Below are 22,426 nucleotides of genomic sequence, written 5' to 3'. Positions count from 1 at the left end.
ATTTTTTTGTGTGTGTTTTGTGGCTTTGAAAAGCCACGCTAAACCAAAGTCCTTTCACAAATGAAATCACAAACCTCAGCAAATACATCAAGAGCAGAAAAGGGAAGATTAATGCAATTCAACCAAAATCAGTTAGCCAAGCAACCCCCCCCCCATAAAAAAATGACAAAGCAAGAACAGTTAACAAAAATCAACTATCAAACACAAATTCAAGAGATAGTAGGAAAGAAAGAATAAAAAAAGCTCCTCTCAAATAGAGAGCACAACCAATCACCAGTCAATGTAACAACAACAGCTAATTTTGATCAAACCAGAGAGAAGTGAAAGCAAACAATATCAATGAAAAAAAATCTAACACTCTGCAAATAAACCTATATCAAATTAACTACACGAAACCTCCCCCTTCCTAAATAAAGCAAAGACAAACAATTACAAAAAAGCAACTATCAAACATAAACTCAGAGAGATAGAGGGAAGAAAGAAAAATAGATAAAGTAAACTAAGCAAAACCAAACCAGACTACTTCCACATAAATGACCCTCAATGTATACAGCAGAGGCAGAGATTGGTCAAGGAAGTCAACCAATCAGAAAGCTCCAGCCCCTTTTTTAAAAAAGGAAAAAACCAAAAACCTGGCTTATGTAGTTCAGTCAGTAAATTCCCTCGTCCTTTAGATGGCCCCCCACTAAGCTTAGACTCTTGCTTAATAAGATCAACTCCACCAGAGAGCCTTCTTTGTCTGTGGTTGGTTCCCTTATAAGAGTAAGCTACCTCTGGATCCAAGGGGTTAAGTTTTGTGGTGGTGGTGGTGGTGGCATTGCAGAGGAAAAGAAAGAAACCTTATATGGCCAGCTCCAGATCTTTTGTCCTTTTTAGCATCCTATTGCCAGCTTATAGATGGGTTATAATGTTCCACCCTGGTTCCTCTTTGTCTCTTCCTATATAATTTCTCTCCTACTGGCCTGGAAATCCTGCTCTCACTTGGAATTCCCAGGTTTAAAGCAGCTTTTATGTGGAGAGTATGACAGTGTTGTCCTCAAGCAGCCAGCTTGACCCCCCCCCCATTGGTGAACTTTTAAGGCCAACTTAAGAGAACCAGGGGAATTTTACAATAGTTTTTTTTTTAAGTAATTTAAAATAGATGCATTTGAGTGCAAATTTGGGTGAAGGAGGGCAAAAAAGAAGAGGCCCAAATCATCACAAATCATCTATAAATATATATATATATTTACATATATCTTAACATATTGTTTAGAGTTGACCTTTTATGTGTGGCTACATGAGTAGGCATTTTTCCCCTGGGATATTTCAATAAATGAGCACAATATTAGTTAACAAAGTTCCTAAAGTTGCCATCATTAATATTTTTGTGAGATGAGCATATATACGCATACATATACACATACTTGTATAAGCTTACATCTTGATTTCAGTTTATACTGAATTACATGTTGGGTAATGATCAGGACTGGAAATTATGCCATTGCCTCAGGAGAAAGTGAAAAATTTTTCACCCTTTAGATGACTTGCTTCATTAACTGTGCTCTGAAGAAAGGACTTTTATGGAAAAGTCTTCATGGTGAGTAAGTATATTAGGAAAATGCACTATCTATTATGTGGAAGTTGACTCATCATACAGATATATGTACAGCCTATTTAAATTACAGCTAGTTCTAAGGGCCTTATATTAGCCTGGGTGCTCACTTTCCCAGCTCTTGCAACTTCATATTTCCCAATCCTTCCTTTATTTATTCCTTCTTCTTTTCTTTTTTCACTTATAATTAATAATGACTTCTAAGAATTTGATTAAAATGTTGGGCTCTCTCCCTAGGAAAAATACTTATATGCACAATATGCTTTTGGGGGGTCAAAAGGAGGGGAAAAAAATCTTCATTCTGTTTAATAGTATGGTGACTATGTCAATATCATAACAGGGATTAATGTGTCCCATAACTGATAAAATAGATGGCATAACCAATGACTATAAAGAGATGACATAAAAGATCATTATTAACAGATGACTATAAACAAGATGTGTCAAAGAATGAGGAGTAAAAGATGGCAAAATAAAGAAATCATAGATAATGCTTTTGAAAATTTCACTATGATGTGAGAGAAAAGAGAATGGCAGATGAAGGGATATGAGGTGGGGGGAGGGTTTGCATTTTATTTATATGAGCATAAATGCTGATGGAAAGGTCCAAGTTGAAAGGAAGAGATATGAGTATACACAAGAGAAAATCTATATAGATTAAGGTTCCTGCGATGGCAGGAGGAAATGGAATCCAAAGTACGATAGACTTTTGTGGGTAGCCAGCATATATAGCATTGCTTCTAGGGGTTGGGGGGAGAGAATGCAGGTTAGATCTTAAGTAAGTAGCTTACCAATGATCCTTTCCACCACAGCCATTTCATTAGTTTTAAGATTTTAACTGTGGTTTATTTTGACAATCCTTTCCCAAAATAAAATAGGAACTGGAATTATAGAGTGAACTGAAAGAACCTCAGTCTTGACTCAGAAACTATGTTAGATGACCTTGAATAGATTTTTCTTTCTTCTTCTTCTTTTTTTTTAAAATAACTTTTTCATAGCCCACAAGGTATTTGGGGATGTTTTGGGGTTGGGTGGGAAGTAGTAGTAAGTGGTGGTTGGGAATGCTTTATTTGTCATAACAACTGAAGATTCAACTGATTTTTGGTACCCATTGTCAGTGATACTGATGATCTTGTAATGTACAGGATGGGTTGCCACAACAAAACAAAAAAATCTTCTCAAATCTATAAAACTCTTGATGAGTAGCCCTAGACCACTGGTACACAGATTCTTAGAACCTTTCCTGGTCTAAAGTCGAATCTCTGTCTACACCTACTAGGAGCTTTGTGAACCTTTCAGCTCTCATAGACAACCCTTTGGTTTTTCTCAAAGTGGGTTAGTTATCAACTATTTAGTAAGATTTTTTTTGAGTGGTCAAGCTACTGTCTACTACTCAAAATTGAGAAATACTAGTTTGATTTACTATGTTTTTCCCCCTTGTATTTCAGGTACTACTGGGATTTTCCACCCCAAGGTATGTTCTTTTTTGGGCATTTGTGATTTCACACTTAGTTTATGTAGCTGACATTATACAGATGGTTTATTTATTTTCTTCAAAATGGGTTTCTCCACAGAGTGGATTTAAGCATTTCTGAGGAAAGTTAGGATGAGTGTTTTGTTAACTTTCATGCTGCTTGGCCCTCCTGTCTTGCATTTTATCAGCAAGAAGCTCTGAGTGCATTGCTACTAGATTATTTTATAGAAACAAAGCTACAATATGCTTTTATGCCTTGAGTTTTGTGAGGCGTCACTAGTACCCACTACCACTCAAATAAAATGGTGGTTAAATCCGTAATAAAAACCTTGGGAAGGCTCCAACTTAGCTAATCCTTCATTTGCTTCAGAAATAAATTCCAGTGTGTTAGCTCCTCGATCACAGTGCTCTTCCACATGTCTGCCTGTCTGGCAGAAGAGAAATGTCAGAAATGGAGCAGTGTGGAAATTCCCACTAGAATAGTGTTATCACATTTTAATATGAGCCTCACTGCAGCCTCGGTGCTTCTAATTGCTTTTAAACCTTTGTTTTCCTGCTTTTGCTTGATGAACCCAGCATCTGGCATGATTCTAAAAAAAAAAAAAACACAAGCAGCTGTGTGCGTTTTTTTTTTAAAGGACAGGATTAGAATACCTTTTTAAAAGGTTCAAAATTGGAGGGTTTTTTTTGTGGAATTCAGAGTTTGAGATGTCTTTAAAATGTATACATTCCATCATTTTAGTACTCTGAGAATGTCAGAAACATCATTCAGAATAATAATTATCTTACCTTATAACTGCATAATTTTATTTTCTAAGAGAGTCACAAAGAATTTTTTTTATCAAACTACAAATTGCTTTATCAACTATTTTCCTCTAGCATGTTTTAATCAAAACATTCTTGGGGTAATAAATGCTCCCAAGACTTTATATTCTCCTAATATTGTCAGTATATCCAGTGTCAGTGGCCATTAATATAATAAAGAAATTAAAATTGAATGATGATGCCAGTTTTAATAAAATGTTAATTTTCTTAGTTTATAGTTTTAGTGCATTTTAGTGTATTTAAAACCTATGAGATTCTCACTAAGAGTCAACTTTAATAGACATTATCTAAAAGTTTTTGTCTGTTATAAGCTAAAGCCACAATTTCAACAATATTTAGAATAATGTGATATGATGCTACCATATATCTCACAGTCCTCAGTTACTTGTGACAGAAAAAATAGATTGAGGAGGGGGCTGGATGGTGGCACGCACCTGGTTGAGCACACATGTTGTAATGCGCAGGGACCCAGGTTCAAGCCAATATACTTTCTGGGGGGAAGTGTATTGAAAGTGGTGAAGCAGGGCTGCAGGTGTCTCTCTGTATCTTTCCCTCTCTACATCCTCCTTTCCTCTCAATTTCTGTCTGTTTCTATCCAATATTTAAATATAATTAAAAATAGATTGAGGAGTGATAATTATGTAGTAATGTAGCATTTTGCCTTGCAAAAATGTGAAATATACTATTCAGAAAATGCTCCCATTGTTCCAGGTTTAACAGATACTGACCAAAACCCACAGTGGGCAGAACATAAATGTGAACTGGCAGAAATGAATGTAACTGTAAGAGTAGAACTAGTTACCTAGGGAGAAATAAAAATTTAGTTTTCGAGATGTGGTATAATAATGTTCAGAGAAAAGAACATAACTTTGGACCATAACATAATAGACTCTATGAGACTGGAGGAAAAGAGTACATCTTATTTCTCTAAGTATAATCACCTCCAGTTTCATTTTGTTCCAAAGGACACACCATCATCACCTTTTAGATTGCAGAGTAGTATTCCATGGAATATATACTTCATAGCTTCTTTAGCCAGTCATCTGTTGATGGACATTCCACTCTTTGGCTACTGTGAATAATGCAGCTATCAACATAGTGACGTGTAAGAGATGATTTCACTAATATTTGGAATCTAGTGCCTGATGCACATGAACTTGAAAAAAAAAAAGAAAAAGAAACCAGAAGCTAGCTAAGATTTGTGAGAACTATAGTGCTTATCTTTACTAGGTGGGAAGGTGGGGATACAGAACTCTGGTTGGTGGTGGGTGTGGTGTGAAACTATACACTGTAATCTTGCAATATTGTAACCTACTATTAATCACAAATAAAAAAATAAAGAAAGAGTACATCTTGCCAGACTCCTGTAATGGTGGCACTATGAAGATCATGCATCACAGATCAACTACAAAGTCCTAAAAGGTAACCTTTAATGAAAAATATTTAGGAAAATGGATTACTCAGACTATAGAGAATGATTATTAGAAAAGCTTTCCTTCCTCATAATTACATTCAGTTCTAGATTTAACATGGTGGACAAGTGATCACTTTCTAGTATACAGGTGAGTATTGTTCCTGTTCTGGAGAAGAACCATGAGATGGGGAGTGATAAAGCTTTGGTGATGTATGTGGTGTGAAACTATACCCCTTAAATCTTTTAATCTTTTAATTTTGTAAACCATAATAAATCACTAATATATATTGATAGTTTTATTATTTATTATTGGATAGAGACAGAAAAATGGAGAGAGGAGGAGGGAGATAGAGAGACAGAGAAATAAAAATTTAGACATAGGGAGAGAGAGGGAAAGGGAGAGTGACAGAGGGAGAGTGACAGAGAGACACCTGCAACCATCACCACTCGTGAAGCTTTTCCTCTGCATGTGGGAACCAGGGCCTTGAACCCAGGTCCCTGTGCACTATAATGAGAGCATGCCACCACCTGGCACAAAAATCACTAATATATATTTTTAAAATTACTAGAAAAAAACATCAAGGTGTATCAAACCTTGGTTCCATCCATCTATACTGTCTAACTAAAATTCACGTGTAATTAACATGCTTAATTTCTCTGAACTTGACATCTTTATTTTGTGGGACATTCAAGAACCATGACAAACCTTTGAATTGTAAGAATTATCCTATTTAATTTTAAAAACAAGCCTTTGAAATAAGGGTGTTTTTTTTTATTTTAATTTAATTTTTTACCAGAGCACTACCCAGTTCTGGCTTATGGTGGTGTGGAGGACTGAACCTGGGATATTGCAGTGAAATAGGCACTTTTTCCATACCCATTTGACATAATATGGGTTTCTACGGCACAGCAAGATTGAGACTTACTCAAGGTTCTGCCTATAGTGAGTCTAACTTGTTCAGTCTGACTCCATGGCATGCTTCCACATTTTTTTAATGTAGCAACTTTTAAAAATTATTTATTTTCGGGGTCGGGCGGTAGCACAGCGGGTTAAGCGCATGTGGCACAGAGTGCAGGGACTGGCACAAGGATCCCCCGGCTCCCCACCTACAGGGTAGTCACTTCACAGGAGGTGAAGCAGGTCTGCAGGTGTCTTCTGTCTTTCTCTCCCCCTCTTTCTTCCCCATCCTCTCTCCATTTCTCTCTGTCCTATCCAACAACAAACGACATCAACAATAACAATAATAACCACAGCAAGGCTACAACAACAAGGGCAACAAAGGGGGGTGGGGAATGGCCTCCAGGAGCAGTGGATTCATGGTGCAGGCACTGAGCCCCAGCAACAACCCTGGAGGCAAAAAAATTATTTATTTTTACATAAGACAGAGAAATTGAGAGGGAAGAAGGATATGAAGGAGAGACAGAGACACCTGCAGCACTGCTTTTTTTTTTAGTACAGTAATTAAATTTTGAATTGAAATCATAACCCTGTACTTATTAGTAGTTCCATAGTTATACTCGTCATTGCTTTATCTTAGTGTCTCATTACAGGGTTGTTATAAGGACTGGCAATTATCTGTGTAAGACCCAGCATGGTACTTGGACATAGAAAAGAGTAAGAAAATGTAGATTCTATTTGTGATAGCATTAATGTTATTCTTTCTTCCACATCTCCACCCAAATTTCCTTATTGGTCCACTGTCAACTTCCTGAATAACTTTCATTAAAAAAAAAAAGAATGAAGCATATGAAAAGTAAAGCATAGTCTAAGTAATTTATTATTTTAATATAGAAGGGATATAAATGAAGGGATATTTTAATGAGCTCACATATGCTTAGAGAACAGGGGAAAGGCGACTTTTAGATTTTAATTTAGTAAGACATTGATTCTTTGCTAGTCCAAGTCATGATTACTTTAAGAATTTTTTTATATTTTATTTCTCAACTAAAGTTATCAGGAAAATTCATCTGATTCTCTGACAAGAGATTTTTATTATTTCAGTAATCAGATATCAAAAAAGATATCTATCAGACATATAAATAATGCTAGTTTGCCCTTTAGATATGGTGACAATATCATTTTAAATTTATTTATTTATTATTTTTTAAATATTTATTCCCTTTTGTTGCCTTTGTTGTTTTATTGTTGTAGTTATTATTATTGTTGTTATTGATGTCGTTGTTGGATAGGACAGAGAGAAATGGAGAGAGGAGGGAAAGACAGAGGGGGAAAGAAAGATAGACATCTGCAGACCTGCTTCACTGCTTGTGATGCAACTCCCCTGCAGGTGGGGAGTCAGAGGCTCGAACCAGGATCCTGTGCTGGTCCTTGCGCTTTGCACCACCTGGGCATAGCCTGCTGCGCCACCGCCCGATTCCCAACAATATCATTTTATAACATTTAGTAACCTGATTTATTTCATTTTTAGTTTCCCCTTTTATAAAATGAGCTAACTGCTGATAGTTATAGTGTAATCAAAAATTTAATTGTAATATATGTTCTCTTTAATTCAAAGGCCATTGCTGTAAAAATATCATAATGAATATTAGAAAAGATGGGACCAAGAGGTACCTGGGTAGGGCACAGGTTCAAACCCTGGCACTATGTGGGAATGCCATACCACCAGGGGAAGCTCTAGTGCTGTGCTATCTCTACGTGTGTGTGTGTGTGTGTGTGTGTGTGTGTGTGTGTGTGTGTGTGTGTGTGTTTCTATTTGTATATATATGAAAAAGTTGACCCAGGAGCCAGGAAGTCACCAATGTATAAGACCCCCAACTCTGAAAAAAAGAAAAAGAAAAAGGAAAGAAAGGAAGGAAGGAAGTCTGTCTAGTAAAAGTAAATGATACAATGTTTAAATAATAATCTAAGAAGGCTCTCAGAACTGTTATAAATAAATATATATATGTAACAGGATAATATTTTGGTACAATAATCATTTTCTATATTTGTCATAGTGGTTGGTAATATGGGCCAGTGACATTTCTTGCTATCTTGAAGATTCTTTGAGTGTTTGCATGGTTGTGTAGAGGGCTTCTGAGAAAATTATTTAGGATACTATTCAGTTTATTTAAATATGAAAAATTTTCGCCCTGTGAATCTTAAACATATTATTTTGAGGGAGTTGGAGATAGATCACCTGGAAGAGCACTTCCCTTATCATGTGTGAGGTCCTGGATTTGAGCTCTGGGACCAAAAGGGACCACCTTGGAACCAAGAGAGCTCCATGAATGGTGAAGCAGTGCTGTGATGTCTCTCTTCTCTCTCTCTCTAACATAAGGAAATGAAAAAGTTGAATTCTAGAAGCAGTCGTATGTATTTCAGACAAATAATACATAGAATAGTGACTTTTTTTTAACCCTTTGACTCAAATTTAATGTTCCATGATGGAAAGATCATGAACTTAGACGTGAATTTAAACCTCAGTTACTATACTTACAGGTTTTGTAAGTATGTGGGTAATGATACAACCTCCTCATTTACAAAAGCTCCTAATAATAGCTACTTCATAGTTATGAGGTGTAATGGGATGATAAACTCATGGGGAGTACTTGCAACTTGGTAGACACTTATTAAACTAGTAGCAAGAATTATTCCATGTTTTGAAGGATTATGAAAGTTAATTCATTAGTGGAATGTAGACAATATAGATCTTTCCATAAAGTTCATAAAGATCCATAAAGATCACATCTTTCCATAAAGTTCATCTGTTCCAGTCTAGTGTAGAGCCAAGCAACTCAATATGTAAATGCATGAGGTTTGTATTTAAAGGATTTGTGTGTGGAGTTTTTATTGGTAGATACTCCAGAGGTTAGATTTATGAGCTAGTTGCTCTGCAATGTCTGAGACATTCTGAATAGAAGCATGGATGTCACTTAACTTCTCATCTCTTGCTATCACATACTTGGAGCATGTAGTTATGACAACTACAAGAAGCAAACCATTAAAGCAGCAGAGAAACGCCATCTTTGCACTAAAGAAAGAAAGAAGGGTTTCTCTTTGATGTTGAAGAGAAGTGTTTTTGAATTAATGGAGTGTGCAGTGATTTTTACAAAGTTTTATTTATGAAAATACTCTTTGCATTCATGCCAGAAGGCTTTAAAACAGTTGTAAGTAGGATTTATACAAAGAAACACAGCCTAAATTTATGACGTGTTTGCAAATGAAGAAAAACTCTAAATTTACAGTATTTGTAATTTATTGTTAAGTATCTTTCTATCACTATTTCTGGAATGCTAATATTTTATAAACACAAGTGTTGGTTATGAACCTAGAATATCCTAACCTATATACTTTTAAAAAAGAAATCTTCCAGAAGTTTTCCATACCCTTGAGGGATGTAGCAGGAGGGAAATGTACACAGGAATAATACTTCTGCTTTTGGCTTTAGCCCAACCTTTTAGCATCAACAATCTTGACAATTGCGTTAGTGATTTGACTTCCTTTAAGCTTCCTCCCACCTCTTTCCTTATTTGCTGCATTTTATACAAATTAATCTGTAGAAAGAGGATATGTACACAAATCATTTGGAAGTTAATTAATGGCTTTGATGTCATTTCCAGTATTTTACTTCCTATTCATATACTGTTTTTCCCCCTTTCTTATTAGTGATTTAACAGAATTTTATAAAATTACATCTCAAGGGTTTAATTTTATACCCACTGGTTGTTTTAGTTTACAAAGTGGAATAATACACTTTAACAACTAAACACTATTTTCCAACTACGGTCAAAGAACTAGCTTTTAAATAAAAATTTTAGACTCACGTCTTTCTTTTTAATGCTTCAATTTTCTAGAATTTTTGTGTTCATCATGTATCCATCATTACTATGGAGTAATACTGAAATACAATGAAAAGAACTATCTTTCATTAAAGTGAAAGATGAAATCATTGGAATCAACTGTTATACCTTCTATACTCTATATACACACAATGTACTATATAAAGGATGTTTATTATGCATTGTTTGGAATAGCAAAGACTCCAAGCAACTAAAGCACCCAGTAATAAGGGAATACTTTAATTGTATATCCATTTAATGAAATTTACATAAGGGTTAATTAACAAAAATGTGTGTATATGTGTGTGTGTGTGTGTGTGTGTAAGACAGGAAGTTCTCCAACCCATACTTTTAACTGAAAACTTTATTTGTACAGTATAAAGTTTGTTTCTCTATGTGTTTGTACATGTCCACCTGTGCTTATGTTTAGTTAATATAGAATACTTTGGAAAGATACACATGAACTTCTGTTGAGGGGAATACCAGTACGAATAGAATTTACATAATTTGGTAGTATTCAGTTTTTCACCATGTACATTTATTCTTTTAATTTCAAAACTACTTAAACTGAAAAATGAGATGTTTCTCTGTGTGCTGATTGATATGGAGCAGGCTCCAAGCAAATAAAAAGATTAGGAGGAAAATCAGGCTATGGAACAAAAAGTGGTACCATTTGTTTTAAAAAGACATATATTGCGTGCACACGCGCGCACACACACACACACACACACACACAGTAGGAGGGAATCTCTTCTTGTATTTAGATAGAAAATTAATAAAACACTCAAAAATTTCACAGTGACTGAAGAGAAGTACCAAGATAAAGGACGGGAGGTACGTTTTTATTATATGCTATGTAATGTCTGAAGCTTTTGCTCTGGACTTCCTTAACTTTTTTTATTATTATTATCTTTATTTGCTTATTAGATAGTAGAGACAGCCAGAAATTGAGAGGGAAGGGGGAGATAGAGAGGGAGAGAGACACCTGCAGCTCTGCTTCACTTCTTGTGAAGCTTCCCCCTCAACCAGGTGCGCCACCACCTGGCCCCCATGCTTAACTTTTAATTAATTAATTATTTAACTTATTTTTATAGAGGCAGAGAAAAATTGAGAGGGGAGTGTTGAGAGGGGAGAGAGAGAGAGAGAGAGAGAGAGAGATCTGTAGCACTGCTTCACCACTTATGAAGCTTCCCCCTGCAGGTGGAGACCAAGGGCTTGAACCAGAGTCCTTGCACACTGTAAATGTGTACACTAAGCCAGGTGTGCCACTGCCCGGCCTCTAAACTTTTCACCTAATAAAAGAATTTTACCTTCTTTCAAAGAAAATTTACTTTTTACCTAGGAATTTGCACATGAAATTCCAATAATGATATAAAATAAAAGCATTCTCTGATGTTAAGTGTTTGAGAACCAGCAGTATATAGTTGACTTATCCCTTAAAATTAAAATTTAAAATATATACGAAAATAGCAGCTGCCCATCTTCAGGGGGGATGCTTCACCTGCAGTCAAGCAGTACTGCAGGTACCCCCCACACACACACACACAATTTTGTTCTCCCCTCTCAGTTTCCCTCTGTCCTATCAAATTAAAAAAATTAAAAAGTAGCACTTAGGTTTTGAAGAAAAATAATATGATAACATAATATCCATGATAACAACAACAACAAAGAATGCTATTCTTTTAAACCTGTCTCATTTAGTCTTTTCATAATGTAATTATGTTTATAGAACTTCTGATTCTTGTCCTTATGTAGAGGCAAAGAAAATAAGTGATTGGTAAATTAATAACTGGTTTAAGTTTATTTGATTAGCTTGGAGAGTAAAGGGAAAATACTTGAGGGGAGAGACTTATAAATTATTTGTTCTGGGGGCCGGGCAGTAGCATAGCGGGTTAAGCACACATGATGAAAAGTTCAAGGACTGGCGTTAAGGACCCCAGTTTGAGCCCCCAGCTCCCCACCTGCAGGAGGGTAGCTTCACAAGTGGTGAAGCAGGTTTGCAGGTGTCTTTCTCTGCCCCCTCTGTGTCCCCTCCTCTCTTAGTTTCTCTCTATCCTACCCAACAACAATGGCAGCAATGACAATAATAACAAGGGCAACAAAAATGGGGGGGAAATGGCCTCCAGGAGCAGTGGATTTGTAGTGTAGGCACTGAGCCCCAGCAATAACCCTGGAAGCAAAAAAAAAAAATGTTTTAACATTATCCTTAACACAGAAAATTAGGTAAGGAGTATAGCTTCTAAGCATAGAATTTTGGCTTAACAATTCTTCATATAATAAATTTTCTTGTTTTAGATACAAATTACTGGAGAAAAATGTGGTTTATATTAATAGAATTTTTTTGGTTCTACTTATGTGTGTATATGTGTATGTGTGTGTTTTAATAGTTAAGCCCTTGAACTTGAAATGCAATGAATTTGTTTGATATCTTAAGACCAAGTGTGATGTTTAAATCCAATTCTGTTATGAAGTATTAATTTTTCACCATGCTTCCCATCAACACATACTTCTGTCAGAAACTTGTTTAATAGTTATTGTTTACCAGGATGGCTGAAGTATCACTAAATAGAGGAAAGGAATTGCTTAGTTATGGACAAGAGGATTTATATGATATATAAAATAAAACTTCCAGTTACTGCTGACTCTTGTGAGGCAAATAGTAGAAGAATCAATCTTTGAACCTATCTGTCCTTGTCTGCTGACATGTATTAAACACACCCTTGCCAGTATGAAAAACTTTTTGTTCACAGTCGTCTCTAAAAGATATTCTTTAAACTTAAAATTACAAGTCAGCAGAACTTTCCTATCTCAAGATTGTGCCCTGTTGCCTAAGGATGAGATCCGGAGTTCAGTCCCTGAAATCACATGTGCCAGAGTGATGCTCTGGTTTCCTTCTCTCTCCCTAACTCTTTCTCATTAGCAAATTCCCTTATATTGAAGTCACTCTAATAAAAAAGTGAAACATAAATTAAAAATAATAAGAGCTACTCTTCCATTTGAAACATATGTCCCCAAAAGGACCAAACAAGGAATGGAATTGTTAAAAGTGAAGTTTAGGTTGTTAATGGTGTTACATGCATGTTGTCTCATACATGAACAGAAGTCCTCGTTTGGGGTGAGGTGGGCCATGCCACCCGCTGCTATTATGACACATTGCTATTATACCCTTAGTGGCTTTGGAAGTTAATATTATTCATAATTTAAGTACTCTTTGTTATTATTTTAAATATATAATAATTATATATAAATTATATTAGTATATATTATTTAATTTATTATTATCTTTATATTAAAGTTATTTTACATCTTCAGACATGCTAACTTTACCCATAACACATCATTTATTATATATTGTTTTGTTTTTATTCTCTGGACTTTTATAAAACCCTGTGTACCTACTTATAGTTTACAGACTGTATAGTTCCATTCTTATTTGGCAGAAGACATTATAATCTCACAAGCTTTCTAGTGTCCCTCAAAAAGTAATATTGAAAGAGATGAAAGACACTACTGTAAATAAAAATAAGTTAAAAAAACAATGTTGATAAACTGATTAGGGTGTGATAGATAATAGAGTGAATCAAGACTTAGAAATGGATACTAAGGTTGACCAGTTTGTTGTTTGGGAAGAAGAAAACAATGGTAAAAGAGAGTAAGATGAACCAGTAATATTACAGCCACTAATTTATGTGGCATACTTTAAGCATTTTCCCCTGAGGTTTAAATCATCATGGCTCCAGAAAAAAACACATCCTCCTCCTCCTCCTCCCCCTCCCCCTCCCCCTCCTCCTCCTCTTCCTTCTCCCTCCTCCTCCTCCTCCTCTTCCTTCTTCTTCCTCTTCCTCTTCCTCACCTTCTCCTTCTTCTCCTTCTCCTCCTCCTCCTCCTCCTCCTTCTTTCTTCTTCCTCTTCTTCTCCTTCTCCTCCTCCTCCCTCTTCTCCCTCCTCTTCCTCTTCTTCCACCTCCTCCTCCTCCACCACCTCCCCCGCCCCTCCCCTCCCCTCCCCGTCCCCCCTCCTCCTCCTTCTTAATTAAGAAACATATTCTTATACTAAACCAGGTCCTAAAGCTATGCTTGGGTATGGAACACTTTGATTCATTTTCTCCTAAGCAGACTCAGAATTCCCAAGAGCCAATAAACTGAATAGAAGGTGCTGGAGGGGGTCGGGCGGTGGCACAGTGGGTTAGGTGCATGTGGCAAAGCGCAGGGACCGGCGTAAGGATCCCGGTTCGAGCCCCCGGCTCCCCACCTGCAGGGGAGTCCCTTCACAGGCGGTGAAGCAGGTCTGCAGGTGTCTATCTTTCTCTCCCCCTCTCTGTCTTCCCCGCCTCTCTCCATTTCTCTCTGTCCTATCCAACAACGAACAGCATCAACAATGGCAATAATGATGGCCACAGCGAGGCTGCAACAACAAGGGCAACAAAGGGGGGGAAAGATGGCCTCCGGGAGCGGTGGATTCATGGTGCAGGCACCGAGCCCAGCAATAACCCTGGAGGAAAAAAAAAAAAAGAGAGAGAGAGAGAAAAAAAAGAAGGTGCTGGAAAAAAGTTCAACATATTTATCTGAATAAATCCAAAGTAGTTGTATCACATTTTCTAAGCATAAGGTTCATGACAAAAAGTGATATTTAAAAATCACTCCAATAATGTTTACAGTAAATTTGAACCTGTGAATTGCACTGGCTCCTTCTTGATAAAATTATTGGCTACATTTGACTTTGTCTATCAGTTTCATATGTAATGTGACAACTTTACATATACTAGTTTTAGTATTTTTTCTTTTGATTATAGATTTACTTAATTGAAGTAAAAAAATCTAATTAATAGCACTTGCCATAAATTCAAGTCATTAAATGTCATTCAGCATGCTTTGCTTTTGAATAATGATTGTAATTTATAAAGTCTATAAATTTGGAGACTTTACAGCTCAGTGGATTAGAACAGGAGTTTAGTAATCAGACAAGGTGGAGTCAAAGCCTGGCTCTGCCACCAATGAGTCACATGCATGACTTTGGGTAGATTAATATTTGGGGCACATTAACCTCTATCTAAATTATCTGCAGCTTTGGAATTTATTTTGGATATATATGCATTAGATATCCATCACAAGACTGCTTTAAAAAATTAAATGATAATCTCCCCAGTCATATTAGCTTCACATTTTTAAAGATCTATTTACTTTATGAGAGACTGCTTGGTCATATGTGGAGAGAAATTGAACTCAGGACATTATGCATACAGAGAATTGTATGAATATCTGGGAGCTGGGAAGTGGTGCACCCAGTTAAGTGCACACATAGCTAAATGCAGGGACCCGAGTTTGAGCTGTCAACCCTGGGGGGGGTGCTTTGTGGGTGGTGGAGCAGAGCTACAGGTATCTCTCTCCCTCCCTCTATTTCCTCCCCTCCCCCCTTAATTTCTCTCTGCCCTATCCAGTAAAAAAATTGAAAGAAAAAAAGTGGTCGGTAGCAGTGGTGAGTTTGTAGTGCCAGTACCGAACCCCAATGATAATCCTGGAGACAGAAGAAAGGGAAAGGAGAGAGAAGGAGAGGGGAAGGGGAGGGGAAGGGGAGGGGAAAGGGAAAGGAACTTCCATGTAAAAAATGTTCAAAGCAAATTGATTACTGACTTATCATTTTTGCTTAGTGACATTCTCAAAATGGTTGCTTGAAATAAAAGACATGTTTGACACACACACACACACAAAAAATTAAATGATATTGTGTATGAAGACCCAACCTGACTCAGAGTTTGTACTCAGTAAGCTATTATATTTTTATTATTATAGTAATTGACTTTTTCTGTAAAGCCAAAATATGCTGAAAATCTAGTTGAAAGCCTTCAAAAAAAAAAAACCAAACAGTAAGAATACAACAGTCTATGGAAAACAGAGCTATGAGCCAATAATTCCCAGTTATATTGCCTGGTTGCCATATAAAGAACATCCATTTTACTCTATATTTATCCAGAAACCACCAAATACCTAAGTTTATATGCTTTAAACTCTATCAAAATTCCATTACTATTGAAAATATTCTAACTCAGCAGGTTCCATTTTAGTACCAGTTGGACAATAACTATAGTAGATGAGATGTTGGTGTAGAGCTGGAATGACTGCTGACAGGCTGTAATTTGCTTTATGAAGTATACATTTTCACATTTACAGTTATGCAATTTATATTTACTTGTTGCCAGTCCTCCCATTTGTTAATGGAAAGGAATTATGCCTTTATGTAAAACCCAAGAAGGGTTAAAATTCTTCAAATTGTCTGGAAGGGGTGGGGAAGAAATGAAGGGTTCACTTGGCTACCTTTTTCTTTTTCCTTTTTTTCCTTAAGAACTCAGATGATGCTGCACACTGCAGCTCACCCTACTGGCCAAAATGAAAAACTACATCAGGAAGGACTTTTTCCCTAAGGATGAGGAAAAAAACTTTTCATCCGGTTCCCACACATTTTCAGCCTCCAGCACACCACTAACAAATATAGTTCACTTTGGAAATATCAAGCTACCCTCCTCTTGTGTTGTTGTATCACAGGTGTTGTGGTGATTGTTCATTATGTATTTAATTGATTTGATTTTGCTTCTGATCATTTAGAGTTACTATCTAGATACTGCTATAAAATCTTAAAGAGTTGGTTATGCTTAGCACAATTATACAATTAGTGAACAATATTCTTTTTTAAAAAGATTTTATTTATTTATTTTATTTATTTATTTATGAAAAATGATAGGAAAGAGAGAAAGAACCAGCCATCACTCTGGTAGCTGTGCTGCCGGAGACTGAACTCGGGATCTCATGTTTGAGAGTCCAAAGTCTTATCCACTACGCCGCCTCCTGGACTACAGTGAACAATATTCAAAGCCAAAAATCTTAGTCTCAGGCTCAACATATTTCTTGTGTAGTCAAGATTCAGTTAACTTTAAAAAGGATGATAAATGGAAACTTTCTTTACCTGGCCTATCATTTGTTCTGTAGATTTAATAACATTCAGTACTATTACACTCATTGCCAAGGCCTTGGGGGGAGATAAAAAAAGAATATTTGTACATTGAGTTATGACTAGGGATAGGAGAAAAAAAGAGAGAGAGAGATGGACAAGAAGTCAGACTATATAGAACAGAGAAGAATTTGAGACCTTCACTATACGTGGATTAATCACAAGAACTAACCATGCAAATCCAAATGGATATTTAGAAATCAGTGAAGCCTCTAAGATTTTCTGTGAGAAACACTATACATTTTCTAATGCATGAGTGTGTGCAGAATGATATGTAATTTATAATGGAAATGTTGACAGAACTTTATCTTTGGCATTACAAATGTGTCACATAATATATTTACATGTAAGTACCATTTCACATATACAGGCATATGTGTGTCCAACATATTTTAGTTGGCGCTATATTTAATGAATTAGGTGAATGGTTTTAATAAGGAATTATAAGGTAAAATTTTCTAATTTTACCATATTTCAACTTTGGGAAGTTAATATTAAGCCGGTTCATGAAAATGTGGCAATATTAAAGCTACCAAGCATGAAAACTAACTGAATTTGGATCAGGGAAGTTTATAGCATTTTTATTTAGGATTTATTAGTTTAAAGAGAGATGTGTGTCTTATGGAGTTTTAAATATTAGTCAGAAATTGTGTTTTCCTTTCCAATGATAGCAATAAAAAATCCCAAACTTCAGATGATTTTACATTAATTTCAATTTCCTTGTGTTATCCAGGGGTACTTGATGAAGTTAGAAACCCTAGAAAGTTTTGAACAATGTCATATTAAGTTGATTGAAGATATGGATCATCTTTATAAAATAATTCACAATTATTTAGAAGATAGCTCTTTATATTAACATAACTGTGACTTTATATATTGAATAAGCAAGCATATTTATAGTCTTTTACATTTATTTGCTCTTCTAACACTTAAGTGGCTGTCTTTTCTCATTTCTTTGATAAAATTATCATTGTGGCTTGCTATGTCTCTAAATAGTATCTGCTAATTCACTATCAATTGGTTTGTGTGAGTCAAAATCGTTACAAAGGGAGCATCATCATGGTTCATTTTCCATCCCTTTTTTAATTTCGAATTGAATCAGGAAATGAAAGTTTTGAGCAGTTTAATTTACTTCTCTATCAAGTTTATGGAGCAGCAACAGCTGGTTGAATCCATGGCAGAATAAGCCAACGTCTATTGTTTCAGAATTAAGGAGGGAACTCATTAACTGTTAATGAAAACACAGGGAATAAAAACAAACAGCACAGAAACCTTAGCAAATAATTACTTTACACCTGACACAACGCTACCTTATCTTTCAGCTTCAACCCTCAGAAATTCCCAACTTATCACTCTATGGAGCATGAATGAAATTGAGTTTGACTCTCAGGAAAGAGCAGTAGAGAAATCATTCTCCTTATTGGCCCCTCAGCATGATACTCAGTGGAGAACCTGACACTGAATATACTAAGGAGTGCATCTGTTTCCCAATTCTTATGACACAGGATAGAGGAGCAAATTACTAGTTAATAGCAGGTGAACCCTGATATAGTTCCCCCAGATCTTAGGTAGAAATACAAAGAGAAGGGACTAGAAGTACTGGTGTGATTAATGGAGATATTGTGGGTTAGAATGTATATCTGTATAGAAATATATTGATTCTGAGCAAGTTGCTGTGGGAAAGTGTGTCTCTAGTGGCAGGATGTCTTGCTTGTGAGAAAGTCACTCTAAGCAGATGGAGTTCTAAGCCCTAATTGTAGAGCTGCTGAGTGGAGATGTCTGTCACGATAGCTTGTGATCATTTATGTCTGCTCCCACTGGACTGTGGTAGTGGCCACTTGGAACTGTGATTGTCAGAGCTATAGATGATTCTAGAGATCACTTGCAGTTACATTTTAAGGAAAAATTATGTTCTAAACTTAAACAAATCCAAATAGCCACAGTAATGACTGATTCTTCTATAAAACTTTTCATCCATGCATCTTGAGTCATTGTAATCATTTTAATTACACGGGAGTGTCTATTTATAGAGTGCTACAGGCTCTTTTCTTGTCTTTTCACTGTGTGTGCCCCAGGGAGTTGGGCCACTTGATATGACTCTAAAAACACTTATAACAACATTTACATCATCAAGAGCTAATTGTGCTTGGATGTAAAACATATTTTTAAATGTTCTCCCCATCATGACCATTCTTGGTATGGACATAGGCTGCTTTAGCTGCATTGAGTTGTATACCTTTGTTGTTGTATACTTAATGGAAGCACAAACAGCCTTGAGTTTTGCCCAAGGGTGGCTATTAAAAGTCGACCGTGGCTAATTATGCTCAGAAATTATAGGGATCAGGTGGAAGTGGCTTTTCCACCTAACATTAGTATATCAAATGCCAAATCCAGGCAAGTCTTTAAGATAAGACTTTAAAAATGGAAGCTCCAAATTCACTGTGATATCCCAGACTGGATCTTGAAGCAGAAAAAAAGACATTATTGGGGGAAAATGGTAAATTATCCAAATAATTTGCAGTTTAGTTAATAGCAATTTGATTTTTTTTTTTGACAGATATACACCATAGCTGTGTAAGAAGTTGACACTGTGGGAAACTAAGAGTTATAGTAACCCTTCAAATACAGTAAAATACTATATTTAAAATACTTATGTTATGCAAAACCCACTTTTAAAGTTTGTTTTGATCTGCTTATTTTAAAAAAAGCAAAAACTAGAGGTGGGGCAATAACATAATTGTCATGCAAAAGACTTTCATGCCTGATGCTCAAATCCCAGGTTTAATCCCCAGCAGCACCTTGACCCAGAGTGGAGCAGTGCTCTGGTAAAACAAACAACAAATCTCAAACTTAGAATGCCAAAATAGACAAGAGTAGATTTGTCAGATGCTGAAACCAGATGAAAACTTGAGTTCAGAGTGGTAGTTGATAAATAACACTTAGTATATTCTACACATGTTAATTTTTCTTGGCAAACCAAATTCCTCCTTTTTATAAAATGTACTTTGATTTGGCACCAAAATGAAAAAAATCCTTTAGTTTCACAGGTTGCTTTTAGGTTACCCATCAGACAGTTCATTTAGGTGGTATTTGTAAAATACAATTTCCATTATGTAAAAATTGAATACTTTAACCCTCAGTCAAGTGAGAATTTTCTGGTCATAATGGAAATTTCTCACTGGTAACTGAGGCATAACAATAAGTTTTATATTCTGATTAGTGACTTAATCAAGGTAATACTTAGGGCTTTAGCCAGTGGCTGTTATGAGGTTTTTGTTTCGGTTTTACTTTTCTTTTTCCACAATAAACTCTACATTTTATTTCCAAAGTACTATATATGCAGATGTTCAACTCAGTTAGGAATATCTACCTACCATTGAGAACTCATAGAAGAGTTTAGATACAGTCATCTAATTTATGAAAAAGGAAGGCTACAACCATTCTCATTTTTTAAAATCATTTTATATCCTCCCTATCCTTCTAGTTTAATTGTAGGAAATAAACCTTTAAAGTGAGGCAATACAGATTCTATGTAGGTTGTTTGGTTTCACTACTCCCTAGTTGAAATCCAGGGCCAAAACTTTACAGTGTTTACTGAGATTAGCATTGGTGATTTCCTTTGGTAATTAGTATTTGAGATAATATTAAATTCAGTTGAAACTCCTCTTTTCATGTTTGTGAAATGAACTGAACAGCTGTCGGTGTCCTTTTATCAGCAGACTGTACCTCTGTATGGGGGGATTTTAAGGAAAGCCATTTGCAATTTAGTCTTCCGGTTTCTGAATGAGCTAACATCTTCCGTCTGAACCTTTTAAAGTATCATAATAGCAAGGGCCACTTCTACAAAATATAATACAATGTATGTTGAAAACACCCAAAAGGGATTAGCACTATTTTAATTGCATGACTCAGTATTGTATGTGCATTACCTTTCATCAAAGCCATTTTACAGAACAAATATTACCTTCTTAGGGCTTTTAAAATTCCTAAGAGGTTGGATACATGGCCATAAACTAGAATTATAAAGAGAAAATTTCCTAAAGATTGCAAAGCAAGTAGTGATTTAAATAGAATAAAATCCAGCAAAGTCCAGGTTCTTTTCTATTTTTACATCTCTTATTTTTCAGATAAGGAAAGATCTTACTTACATTGATCTTACTAAATTACATTATATATAGAAGGTTAACTGTATAAACAGTTCTATTTCATTTGAAGATATAAAGATACTAAGACATTCAGTGCACAGACTGTAATAAATGAAGTCACAGCATGTATGAATACAGAATTATACAGCTATGTTTATCATTTTAAGTGTCAGGGAGAAGTTTCTCTCCTGTGGCAAGAGGCCTCCCCACTCTTTAAGTCAGCAATTTCTAAATTCTAGTTAATTGTTCAATGAAAACTTCCCATCCAGGTAAGTTGGTTCTTGAACTTGTGTTTCTGATCTGCTAGTGAATAGTGGCCATAACTACCAAGGAAAAGATAGGGTTTTTTTTCTTCTTCTTCTTGTGTAAAAAAATCTCAAAGACCTTTATAAAGTTACCCAAAAGATTGTAAAATGTGACCTTCTTTTCTTTCCTTTTTGTCTCTCAGGGGAAGACCAAGCTGAAAATTACTCTGGACAGGACAACTCCGATGATAATTACAGTGGAACTCATGGCCTTTCCCTCACATCAGATGCACCTTTTCTGTCAGAGTATCAGGATGAGGGTGAGTCATCTTGGATTGTGAGAGACTGGTCCTTTACTACCTTTTGTCCTGTGTCTTTGCTTTTTGTTACTTTGTACACAGTGGTTTTCTGGAGGCTCTCTGTAATTGGTGATCACTAATTAGCAAAGAACTGTTTGTTTCATTGCTGTGCTGATCCTTTTGGGGAATTGAATACTTCTAAAGTTAATGTACTTAGGAAAACACTAATTCTATATTGGAACAGAAAGATGTCATTATTGATCTTTTTATAACAATTGTAGCTCAAAAGTTAAGAGAACATTTTAAGATTGCAGGGCCTATTTTGCCATTCTTTCAAATTTCTTAGCTTCACTGATTTGCATGAAAATTAGAGCTTTCATTTAATGATTGTTGGATTACTAAGTGTGGATTATTTGAGACCCATGAGCTCATCATATTATACTGAGATATTTTCACCTATGCTTCTCACATACCTCTGACCTTATTCATCAATGTTGTTTAAGAACCACAATGCAACAATAAAAACATGAAGAGTTAATTTAAAAAAAAAAAAACCACAATGCAAATCTTGGAGTATCAGTTTTACTTGAAAATTGAAGAATAGGAAGTGTTAAATAACTCAACTGTTATAAACATTATTTTATATCTT

General features: G+C 35.7%; 1 protein-coding gene across 1 annotated transcript in view; it reads left to right on the top strand.

Moving 5' to 3' along the window:
* SKAP1 (src kinase associated phosphoprotein 1) overlaps positions 1 to 22,426 on the top strand; it is a 373,562-nt gene that overhangs the window by 73,688 nt on the left and 277,448 nt on the right. The window contains exons 3-4 of the mRNA XM_060203647.1: positions 3,043 to 3,068; positions 21,682 to 21,798. Coding sequence (XP_060059630.1) covers positions 3,043 to 3,068; positions 21,682 to 21,798 — 143 coding nt within the window. The remainder of the gene's footprint in view (positions 1 to 3,042; positions 3,069 to 21,681; positions 21,799 to 22,426) is intronic.

Source organism: Erinaceus europaeus, chromosome 12, assembly GCF_950295315.1.
Source record: "Erinaceus europaeus chromosome 12, mEriEur2.1, whole genome shotgun sequence".
In the NCBI taxonomy this organism is placed as follows: domain Eukaryota; kingdom Metazoa; phylum Chordata; class Mammalia; order Eulipotyphla; family Erinaceidae; genus Erinaceus; species Erinaceus europaeus.
The sequence above is the reverse complement of the archived record's forward strand: the minus strand, read 5'-3'. Positions and strand labels throughout refer to the sequence as shown.